This window comes from Cryptomeria japonica, chromosome 9 (genome assembly GCF_030272615.1).
Source record: "Cryptomeria japonica chromosome 9, Sugi_1.0, whole genome shotgun sequence".
Classification (NCBI taxonomy): Eukaryota; Viridiplantae; Streptophyta; class Pinopsida; order Cupressales; family Cupressaceae; genus Cryptomeria; species Cryptomeria japonica.
In genome coordinates, this window is record NC_081413.1 from 419,749,652 (window position 1) to 419,762,533 (window position 12,882).

At 39.2% G+C, this 12,882-nt stretch overlaps 1 protein-coding gene across 2 annotated transcripts in view; it reads left to right on the forward strand.

The window, feature by feature from the left end:
• Positions 1 to 12,882, forward strand: part of LOC131073405 (kinesin-like protein KIN-6) — a 211,335-nt gene that overhangs the window by 165,704 nt on the left and 32,749 nt on the right. For both annotated transcript variants that reach the window (XM_059211091.1, XM_058009856.2), the window contains one exon: positions 1,039 to 1,154. In XM_059211091.1, the coding sequence (XP_059067074.1) occupies positions 1,039 to 1,154 (116 nt within the window). The remainder of the gene's footprint in view (positions 1 to 1,038; positions 1,155 to 12,882) is intronic.

Genomic DNA, 12,882 nt, shown 5'->3' on the forward strand with positions numbered 1-12,882 from the left:
GGAGCCAAGTGCAATCTTAAAAGGGGGCTGATGCTAGTTTCCTCATTGTTAAATAGGAAAGTGGATGCTGGTATTGAGGACATCAGTAGATATGTTATTGAATAATATGTATGTATGTATGTATGTATGTTGTATGTGCGTGTGCATGTATGTGTGGGTGTATGTGTTCATATATGTGTGGTTGTATTTATGTGTGCATGTATGTGTGGATGTATGTGTGCATGTGTGTGTGTGTATGTATGTGTGCATGTGTGCGTATGCGCACACACGCGCGTTTGTGTGTGCGTGCGTGCATGTGTATGGATGTATGTATGCATGTAAGTATGTATGTATGTATGTCAGTATGTATGTATGTCTGTATGTATGTATGCATGCATGCGTGTGTGTGTATGGGTGCATGTATGTGTGGATGTATGTGTGCATGTGTGTGTGTGTGTGTGTGTGTCTGTTTTTATGTATGTGTGTGTATATTTATGTCTATGTGTGTGTGTATGCGTATGTGTGTGTGTATGTGTGTGTGTGTGTGTGTATGTGTATATGTATATGTATGTGTGTGTCTATGTGTGTGTGTATGTATGTGTGTGTATGCATGTATGTGTGTTTGTGTGGATGTATGTATGTCTGTGTGTGTATGTATGTATGTATGTGTGTATATCTGTGTTATGCATGTATGTCTGTGTATGTATGTATGTATGTATGTATGTCTGTGTGTATGTCTGTGTGTGTGTGTGTATGTCTGTGTGTGTGTGTGTATGTATGTCTGTCTGTCTGTATGCATGTATGTCTGTCTGTGTGTAAATATACACATACATACATACATAACTTTTCAATGAACTATTTTCAGTTGACTAATATCGTTCGTTTCCTAAAATTTAGTCTGATGTAGCTATTTATTTTTGATGGAGATTCTTATAAGCTAGATAACATTCTCTATTTAATGTATATGCTCAGTTGTGTTACAAGCATACTATAACTGACATTTGGCATCAAGATTTGTCATTGGAAAATATTTCTCTTATTTGTATATTTGTTATTCAGGGGCAAAGTCCAATCTTAAAAGGGGTCGGATGCTAGCTTCCTCATTGTTAAATAGGAAAGTGGATGCTGGTATTGAAGACATCAATAGAAATGCTATTGAATCTTTTGAAGGGAAGGCAAGGCTTTTATGTTTTACACAATCTGTCTTTTTGCTGCAATTTATTTTAAAGAACAAAAAGAATGTGGATAGATGTTCTTATATGCGCGGATGATGGATGTTATTTATTCTTTTGTTTAATTAGAGACTTAATTGGTACACTTGTATCACTGTTTTAACCTTATTTAATCCAACACAGTTGAAGTTTCACCTGTAAATTGTATATTATCTAAAAATGATGGTAGAAAATCATATAAGAATGGATTTTAGAAAATCCATTCTTTAGCTGTCAAATGTGTTGTGATGCCATTCTATGGTTGTATCTTCTGAATAGCTTAGTGCAGATCTATACAAAAGGTCAGCTATAGCTTTCACTTAAAAAATTACAAAATAGAGCTGACATACACAGTGTGTTTGCTATGGATTTGGGTTTGTTGGGTTGGTTTGAAATCATAGTCAGGATATGTTTTGAGATAAAAAAATTAGTTTTCGTATTCTGAGAAAAGGAAGATATTGATTGAATCAAATGATCCCAAAACGACTTGATACTTTCATTTCCTGGAGATCCTAGCAGGGGAGGGAAGCCAAACAAACTCTAAGCAGGTCCTCGTCCCCCATGTTGTGAATCTAACTTTTTCAAATGGCTTCTCTCCTTGAAAGAATATAGATGATGAACAGGAGAAAAATGCCTGAAAGTTGAAGGTTTCTCTGGTAAAAATCATGGTCAAAAAGATGATGGCGAGATCACTTGCTTGAAATTGAGGAACTTTTGGGCAGAGAGAGTGTTCTGCAGGCAAAATCAGATGGTTTTAAATTTCTCGTGAATTATTTTCCAGTTTCATCGAGAAGCAGATGCTAGGGAAGATGTTTACTACATTATTGGTATAAAAATGATTCAGAAGTGCCTCCATGAAGAAAGAAAGATGAAACGAAACTTTCAGAATTTCTTACTGGAATCGAGCAACGACAAATGAAGAAATGCAATTCTTTCAGGGTTTTTTGTAAATTTTTTTAAGCTTTTCCATCTATCACTTTGTGCAGGTTGGTGCAGGTATATCAGTTGTTTTGTTTGCCATCTTACAAATATATTTTTCGTTGAAGAGTATGTATGCAAAATTAATATTCTCCATTTCTGCAGATGGCCCTTCAATGAAACATCTTTTAAATAGCCATGGAAATTTTCTCACAAGATGTGAGTTACTCTGAGCATATTCTTCCTTAGTCACTGGATAAAGTTTGGCAAAAGTGAAGTGACAGGCTTGGTGAACATTATATGGGAAATTTTAAGATAGAGAAGTCAACGAAGATGAGATTGATAATGTAATATCTTGATAAAATAATAGAAGAGAAAAGTCTAAATCACCTTTTTATAAGAAGGAAAATTATTTTGAGAAAGTGCTAGAAAAGTAAGATCATAAGTTTGTCAGAATCCTGTTTTGGATATTGATGCTATGATAGTTGTAACTCGAGTTGATTGGCTGAATGTGATGGAGCAAGGTTCCTTCTTCAGCATTAAGTTGAAACAGCTCTAGCTGCTAGGAAGAAGAATTGAGAACTCCCCCTCTATTTGTCAATACAAGATCAAGAAAGATAATTTCACTTGATTGTTTAGTAGTGCTGCATAAACGAAGCATTGTGAAAATAATGATAGATTAAATACAAGACAAAAAAACAAAAGCAAGATGTTTATTGACTATGTTAGCATAGGGTCGGCTAGAGCCAGAACAATGATGAAAATCCTACCATAAACCATCACAAAGAGGTTGCAGTGCTTTCAGCTAAAGAGACACTCATCAGGGAAATAATAGAATGCAAGGGACATGCCCAACCACATAGATACATGTATAAGATACGCTACGATGCAATAGAAGTAGCAATAAACATAAGAAGATATAAGATAAGAAGATTAGTTATTGGTACTAGTAAAAGGGATAAATCTGACAACATATGTACTATATATATGGAGTTATATTTGATGTGATTTATGTTATGGCAAATTCATTTTCAATTTATGTTTTATTTTGTTAATTAGTCTATCCATTTCCCATGTTAACTTCTTTGGGTTATAAATATAACAAAAAAATTACCTGGGGTCCAATACTTCTGTCCGTGTTCCCCTATTTTCTCGCTAACATTGGTTTTTCTTGTTGGGACCTTGGTTAGCTAGCATAGAGGAGAATAAGGAGAAAATCTAAATTTTGATCTAGACAGGCGAACTAGGAAATAGGTGAAATGTTTCTTATAAACTACAATACTATCTCTTTGGTGTTCGCCTCAGGAGAGTGGGCTAGACATGAACGGGTTGGTGAATGGAAAGTGGGGGTGGGGGAGGGATCTCTGAAAGGTATCCCTGAAAAGATGGGATCTATAGAAGAAGTTACAAAATGACTACCATGGGAGGAGATAAAGGAGTAATGTAACATCAAATTAAAAACGCCCATGGCGAAAGGAGACAATAAGAATTTAAGAGAGAAAGTAAGAAATTGAAGTGACAAATACAGTTAACATGGCAAGCCCAAATGGCAAAGAAAGGAGATAAAGACAGAATGATGTAAATGAAGAAAGACACCGTAGAAGACTAGAGAATGTGGAAAAGTGAAGGAAAGAGCTTGCCAAGGTGGGTGTTGCAGAAAAGGAAAAGGGAAAGAGATTAGAGAGCAGGCATGGAGAAATCTGGAACAATTTGAATTTACATTGGGAAAAATTAGGAGAAATCTTGATGGATTTGGAAAAGAATATAGAAGAATATGGGAAATCAAAGAGGTTATTGGTAGAGGACTGTAGAAGCAATGAGGCTCGAACCTTACCGCATCAATCTGAAAAGCCAATGATCAAGCGAGATCTATCAAACATTTTAATTAAGTTGGATGATAGATTCCTTGAATTTCAAAAAATCCTGGAATAGACTTTACATATTAAAGAGAAATATTTAAAACATTAGTTAATAAAAGTGTGAGGAAGTTGAGGAGAGAAGACATAGGAATTGATAACAAAGTCGCGTTTAACTTGGGGATGGAATTGTCAACACTAAGGAATGAAATGCCATTTACAAATAAGAAAGCATCACCGAAAATGAAATGATATTATCAAGAGTCACAGCTCTTGGACCATGAATCATCTCCTATGCTTTCTAAAACAAGAATAATATCAGTTGAAGTACCAAAAAGGGAAGAGAAGAGTTCACAATAGCAAGGCATAGCAAATTGGGAAGAGATTTTGGGGAAAGAGTATTTTGAGACCAAATTAGCAAGAGGTAAGGGTCGAGAAAATAAATCTGCGATAGTAAGGATCACAAAAGAGGAGAAGAAAGAAACTTTGAAATGTCCCATTTTCGATGGCTGTGCACAATTAAATAACTGATTAATTAATTTTTCTTAAATTATTAAGGCAATTAATGTTTAACTAATAATTATTTAAAATAAAGTGATTTTTTGTTAAAAGTAAAATATATAAGAAAAATCCGTTTATGACTAAAGTGTTAAATTACTTTATTGAGAAGTTGCCTAAGCGGTTGCCAAAATTATTATAAAAAGGTGGCAAGGAAATGGTTATGATCATCTATTGGGAATTATTTTATTGTAAAGTTTGGAGAACCTGATCCAAGGTTAAAACTCCGAGGATGAAAACTTTTGGAATTTCGTGAAGTGGACAAAAACCCATTTCGAGTTGGAGGTGCCAGCCAGGTATCTCACTTTGAGTTTATAGAATATTCAAATTGGTGAAGTTTCCATCAGAGACAAATTTGCAGTATAAAGGTATTCACAGAGGTATTCATTATACAGTAAATTTCAGAAACAAGTTTTATGGATGGAAAATTTATATTTTATTACTGAAAGATAAAGTCATTTGCATGGGCCAAATAAAATAATATTTGTGAGAGATCTGATTCTACTATTTCGAGTGGAAGAAGAAGAAGAAGAATAAATTTTAACGTCCACGAGACTAACAAAAGCGGACGGTTTAGCGAAAATAAATATTAAGAAGCATATGGGCTGGTTGAGCCGTTATTGTTATCAATTGGCATAATAATATTTAAGTTGTAATTATTCAATCATTGGAGATTTGTTCTACATTGGCATACTGATATAATTTATTGGGAAACATTCGTGAATTCAGTTGAACATTCTAAGGGAAGAATTTAATGAGCGGGGCCTTTACTCATTTGTGAACTGTTGCTGGACTCATTTTGATTAATTCATGGACTGTTGTTGCTGTGAGAAGTTGATGCGTAGCCACGTTTTCAATTCAAGGAAGTTTCTCTTTGCCATTTCTGTATGACTAGCAATCGGTCAAGTTCTTGGCTGCATAAGACCTTCCAGACAAATCGCAGAAGCTTAGAAACCAGATTTGAAACTCACATACTAATCGTGGACTTTCATACTCAAGACTGCAGTTTCATTGATTGTCTCTAAGTATGCTAGAGACGTCATGTGTGGAGATTATCTTGCGAATATATAATTAAGGGAGGTTGTGGTATTCAGGCACCTATTTCAACACCGTACAAGGCATAGCAGATGTGAAATATCAGCACAGGGCTGCAGGAACACATTGATTCCCATTTGGTGGTCATATATGGTTGCTATTCAGCATTGGGGATGGTTATTTACTTGACAAGAAAATTTTGTACATGCTTCTGAATATTAACCTGCAATAAAGAGGTCAGACTTGGAAATTGCTTTATCCCTTGCTCTGCTGTTTAATTTACGAGTACTTTGATTATATATTGGTATGTGTCATTCATACCTGTTCTCAAACATCAATTTTCAGTTATATAATAATATCTTCGGTCATATTTGCATATGTCCAAATCTATATGTATGAGTTCCGAATCCCGAATGAATTCAATTACCTATGAGAAGTAGTCTTGGCAACAATTTCTAATCTCCCCCTACGACTACTCCATTCTTGCCTCTATTCACTATTAACCTAAGTTACCGGGTTCGCTTGTCTAGAGCCCCTAACACAGATCGGGTCCGCGTGGGTCCTGGTTTGGATTGGGTTCGTGATTGGTTCGAATAGGGTTCAACCTGTTACCCATTTTTATTTTTCAGCTCAATCAAGTGGAGTTGTTTAAGTTTTATAGTTTTAAGGGGACATGTCTATTATTTGAGTTTTTTGCCAAGAGATGCTAGAATGCCATAAAAGAACTTCAAATAAATGCAAGTGTTAACAACAAAGAAGAACCATACAACATTGCATATTTTAAAAGGCACTTTCTTTATTCATGAATGTCAATAAAATGCTCCTACACAAGCCGTGGGGAATGACTACCATAATGCATTATACAAGGAAATGGTGCATTTAAAAATGAAATATGAACAAAGACAAGGGATCCGTCATTGCTTTGTAATGACGAACCCCCGCACTCGAGCAACTTCTTCTTCAGCTCCTTCATAGAAGTCACCCTGCTACTCCAAGTGTCTACAAAAAGATAAGGGAAAATTGTGTTAGAGCTCGGGATACCATATCCTTGCATATACATCATCATTACATGCACAATTTACTCCTACATCATTATACCAGTCCAGTCATTATATGTACCAGAAGAAAGTGAATAACAAATCTTAAAGCTCATGGTTTTGTCTAACAGTTCGTTCGATGTGCAGATACAGGTAAAGTTTCATTACTGTTTACTTCATTCAATGTAATTATTACAACAAGTGGGGTAAAATGGGCTCCCACAAGGGTTGAGCTCAGCGTGTTAGTATGAGATAGGGCAGATTATTAGAACAAAGATGCAACAATCTTTACCCGTCTCCTACAGTAGTCACAATAAAGGAGTACCTATCGCTCATGGCAATAAGCTGATAGGAACATGAGGGTCCTAAATGTCAGTACCAGCATACTGTCATAAACGAGGGGTACTCATTCATGGAGACCATCATACAAGAGAGATACAAAGGATTGCATGATTGTAATAATAATTGCAGTTAGGAAGGAAAGCTCATTTTTTGAATGTGCCAGTACGAAAGACGTGCCATTACAGTTTTTCAAAAAATTACATTTTCAGGAGGTTACAAAAGCCATAAAACAGTGACAAAAGTATCCAAAAGGCAATGCTGAAAGCTCAAAACAACAAATACTGCAAAAAGAGTACAAGTTTTGGGTGGTTAAAGGTAGAATGGTCAGAAGTAGTTTCGAAGGCACAAATAAATTGAGTATGCATTCTTATTAGACAAAGGACAAGCATGAAAAGACACTTGAAGTATTACAACAGTCTGAAAGCAGAGTTTAGCCTCAAGACAATATACAGAGGTTTATGTAGTGAACACACGGTGAAGGTGCACACTCAATCCCATGCAAGTTTTCACTGTCAAACAGTTCAAGAGTAGATCTCAGTCAGAATATATTACAGTATGGCAGTCATTTGAAAATTAAGGTTTTGGAGTCTCTTACAGTCAATATGATTAGATCATGTGGGAGGCCACATTCATGAATAGGTGCATAATATGAGGACATCAATGTATAAAATTAGACCTACAACCACTGTAAGTATCAAATCGGAGCATACAAGAGCATATTTTACATAAGCAGCCTTTGGAGAGTATTCTCATAGGGAAATAATAGGCAGTTTTGATGCGCTTGAAGCTGTACACTCAATCCAAAGCACAAGAACCCCCATATGGCCTTATTACAGGTTTGAAGACAAGGATATTATGCATGATAAATGAGAAAATATAGTGCATACATAGAGCTTTCCGTAAAAGACCTTAATTCAACATTCAATATTACGGTATAAACATGACAGCCTCCATTCATGATTTGAGCAGCCCTTTCAGCAAGTCACAATGGACATATAACAGCCTTGAGAAGATTAAAAGATCTTAGAACAATGAAATCATGCCACAGAAGCAAAGTATAGTCACAGATCTTTAAAGAAGTGGCAAGGTTTGAAGCCAAATATCTCCTTCAAACTTCAAAATACAGTGGTATTAGGAGTAGTTACAGTCATATGCAGCTACAGCAGACATGAAAACAGTTCAATGCAGTCATATATGGCATACAAAAAGGGTGCAGCAGTGAGGATAGCAGTCTTCAACGCAAGAATCAGAACATTCACAACTTGCAATGACATTTGAATCATAAGATACACAGTATACAGCAGTTCAATGATCCTTATGCTCAACATTCAACAGACAGTCATCTCCAGCGGATACAATGACAAAGAGCAACTGTTACAAAACAGAGTTATGCTGATAGGGTTATCATAAAAGCAGTCCAAGCCATTAATGGGTGGGTTTGACATAAAATGGAGCAAATTGCGTACAGTTAACAGCAAATAATGGCTTGAATATCAAAAAAAAAAACTCAACGCAGACAGACATTTTTAATTTTCAGTCAATGTTTCAGTAAAATGGAGCAAATCGTTTTTTTCAGAAAACCCCATTAATGGCCACCAAAAGGCACAGGTTCAAGAGCAGAGAAACGAAGTCAGAGAGAAGAAATGTTTCACGTCTTTTTCCAGTCAAGTGAAATGCTAAAAAATCGAACTTATTTTTTATGGGGAAAGGGCCTACCTGAAGCAGCCAGCAATGGGGTTGAAAATCTTCAATCTTTGCCTGAAAGTTTGCAGTTTTTTTTTTCCAGGATTCGAACCCTCAGGAGATGGAAATCACCCATGGCAGCACCCAACACACACAAAAATCAAAATATGCCCTTCGTTTCTGTATTTTTTTGTAATGTTCCCTAACCGTACTGGCGAGCGAGGCAAGGGTGTAAGGTGGTGTTGGTGCAGAGGCCATATGGTGGATGTTGGGTGGCTGTACTGTAGTGGGCCGTACGGTGGGTGTACGGTAGGGGGGGCTGTACGGTAGGTGAATGCTTGCCAAGTTCCGCCCTCGAACCCTTCAGATGCTTAATCAGTGGAATGAATTATTATTATTCCAGGCACAAGAGACTTAGGTGTAGATGATGAATATTTGCACATGCACAGGAAATTATATTGATAATGATTGCACAACAAATTACACAGACTCTGAACAAAAACAAAATAGGGTGAGGAGAACTCCCATCAAAACTGCGAATGCCAAATAGGGAGGATCTCTCACCTCCGAAATGACAGACAAGCTGAACTCCAACTAGAATTCGCACATACCAAAAAAAATACCAAATTCGCATACCTATGACAAAGACTAACTCGGCCATATATATGGGCTCCAGGAAACTTCCCGAAGGGTTACAAACGGGCCAACACGACCAACCAAGACTTGCCTAATCTAATTAAATAAAAGGGCCCAAAAGATTTGTTATTAAATTTGGGGGCCTTACAATAAAGTAATTAAATTTATTATTTAATTATATCGGAGACATCACAGTCCAGCACCCACCGTACGACCCACTACCGTACAACCACCCAACATCCACCATACGCCTTTGCTCAACACAGTATGACCTTGCCTTTTACCACCGTACGACCTCTGCACCAACACCACCGTACGACCTTGCCTTATAGCACCATACGACCTCTGCACCAACACCACCTTACACCCTTGCCTCCCTCGCCAGTACGGTCAGGGAACATTACAGTCCTCTCGAGCCAATTGTCGTAAGGTTTCCTCTCTGATTTGTTGTTGTTGCTTCCCTTTGGTTATGGTGTCGTTGAGATGAGCTTGGCTTCTGGTTAGTTCCCTTAATAGTGCGATGAATTCTCTTGCAGGATCCTATGGTTCCCCCATTTAGTCAGTCGAACGGTACCTCCTTCTAGTGTACACTTGCATCCACTACACGACAGGCTGGCAAGATCACAAGCTTTGATACCACTATAATGTTCCCTGACCATACTGGCGAGGGAGGCAATGGTGTACGGTGGTGTTGGGGTAGAGGCCGTACGGTGGTGTTGGTGCAGAGGCCGTACGGTGTTGAGCAGAGGTCGTACGGTGGATGTTAGGTGGCTGTACGATGGGTGCTGGATGGGGGTGTACGGTAGTGGGCTGTACGGTGGGTGTTGGATGGGAGTGTACGATAGTGGGCCGTACGGTGGGTGTACACTAGGGGGGCCCGTATGGTAGGTGAATGCTTGCCAAGTTCTGCCCTCAAACCCTTCAGACACTTAATCAGTGGAATGAATTATTATTATTCCAGGCACAAGAGATTTAGGTGTAGATGATGAATATTTGCACATGCACAGGAAATTATATTGATAATGATCGCACAACAAATTACACAGACTCGGAACAAAAACAGAATAGGGTGAGGAGAACTCCCACCGAAACTGCGGATGCCAAGTAGGGAGGATCTCTCACCTCCGAAATGACAGACAAGCTGAACTCCAATTGGAATTCGCACATACCAAGAAAAATATCAAATTCGCATACCTATGACAAAGACTAATTCGGGCATATTTATGGGCTCTGGGAAACTTCCCGAAGGGTTACAAACGGGCTGACACGACCAACCTTTCAGGAGTTACAAGCACAGTTGAACCAAGATTGGAGGGATGCAAATCTCGAGTGGGACATATCCTTCAAGGATTATGCTGAGCTCCAGATGAAATACTCGGGGGGCAGAAGTCGGGGCTATTATGGACACTATAACAATGACATCAAGCAGAAGGTTGGCAAGATCAACCTGTCATCCTTTGAAGGGATCGAAGTAACCTTGGCACGAGCTTGGGTTCAAAAAGCAGATACCTACTTCCAACTCAACCCCATGCCTGAAGATGAAGCTATCAAGTTTGGGGCACTTCACCTCAAAGGAGTCGTGCACGAATGGTGGCATCATGGAATGGTCACTCTCGGCCATGACTAGATAACTTCCTATGCTGACTTCACGGAGAAGCTCATAGATTGGTTTGACAAGAAGGATCCAGAACTCAATTTCAAGGAGTTGGTGCAACTAAAACAGTAGAGACCGGTGGACAGTTACATCACAGAGTTCTAGAGACTGTCTGTGTTGGTAACTGACATCTCAGAGCAGATATTGGTGGTCTTGTTCATAGACGGATTGATGGAACCTCTAAAAGGTTGGGTAAAAGGGTTCAACCAGCATGCTCACAGAAGCAATCAAAAAGGCCCGTAACATGGCAACATCTTCCTCTTCCAGAAATTTTGCACATACCAAACTACCTTTTGTTCCGAAGGAGAAGGATAATAAGCCCTTTCCGAAGAGGTCATTTCTTGATGAAGCCACAAAACATGAACTTAGAAGGAAGAAGCTTTGTTTCACCTGCAAGGAGCCATGGGAACCAGGACACCGATGTTTGGGCAAAGAAAAGATTCACTATATTGAAGTAATGTCCGATGGAGAAGAGGAGCCTAAGGAAAGTGAACCACCAATGGAAGAATCTGCCGAGGAAACAAGCCTGGCAGAGAGAATCTCCACATTGGTTTGGAGGGGAGGGGTCATTGCCACATTGACGGGTACCCCAAGGTGCAGTGTATTTAGGGTACGTGGTACACTCCAAGGGCAACGAGTCTTGGTTATGCTCGACAGCGGGGCCTCGCTCAACTTCATAAACTCATCACTCGTCACCCAAAGGGGTTTGTGTACGAAGGAGCATGAAGGGTTCGATGTCAAGGTGGCAGGAGGCAATCTCCTATCATGCACTCACCTGGTTCTGCAATTGAGCATCACCATGGGAAATTACACGGTGACCAACGATTTCTTTGTAGTAGATCTTGATGACATGGATGTCATATTGGGCATTCAATGGATGGAGACCCTCGACCAGTACACACAGAGCTTCAAAAGAATGTCGTTCTCATTCGAGGTGGATGGCAGAAGGTGGTTCTCAGAGGAATGTCGAATGGTGGCCCGAGGAAGATTTCCACCAAACGGATGGAAGCCATCTTCCGACATGATGAAGTAGTCTGGGCAGCACATTGCTTGATCTTGACAAAACCTGTGAAAGAGCATCTGACTTACTACAAGGATGAGGAACTTCAATCGATTTTGGATAAGCATAGTTTGGTCTTCGCTGACATTCCACTTGGTATACCCCCACATTGAGGGTTCAAGCACACCATCGAGTTGGAGGAAGGAGCAGAACCCGTTATCACCACACCCTATTGCCACCCAAAAAAGTTCAAAGAAGAGATAGAAAAAACAATCCAGGAACTCCTCGGTAATGGATGGATCCGGCCCAGCTCTAGCCCCTTTGCGTCCTCGGTGGTACTGATGATGAAGAAGGACGAAACTCTCAGAATGTGTGTTGACTACCGTGCACTGAACAAGAAGACTATCAAGAATAGATACCCCACTCCCAGGATCGATGAGCTGCTGGACGAACTACATGGCGTAGTCTATTTCTCCAAAATTGATCTTTGCTTCGGGTACCATCAAATCCGTATGAGGGAGCAAGATGTGGAAAAGACAACTTTTCGTTGCCATTATGGACACTATGAGTTCTTGGTCATGCCGTTTCGATTAACCAATGCTTCGGCCACTTTTCAGTCCTGCATGAACCACATCTTCGACAAGCAACTATGTAAGTTCCTATTGGTGTTCTTCGATGACATACTCATCTACAACAAGACCTAGGAGGAACATCTGGGAAATTTGGATGAAGTATTGGGGATTATGAAATCGCAATCATTGTATGCCAAAAGGTCCAAATGTGAATTTGGAATGACTGAGGTGCTATACTTGGGTCACGTCATCAGTGCCTAGGGGGTTACAAGTTCACCGGGAGAAGATTGAGGCAATTTTGGATTGGCCTCCACCCAAGAATCTCTTAGAGCTGCGTGGATTTTTTGGATTGTGCAATTATTATAGGAGGTTTGTGAAAGGCTTTTCACAACTTGGTGCAC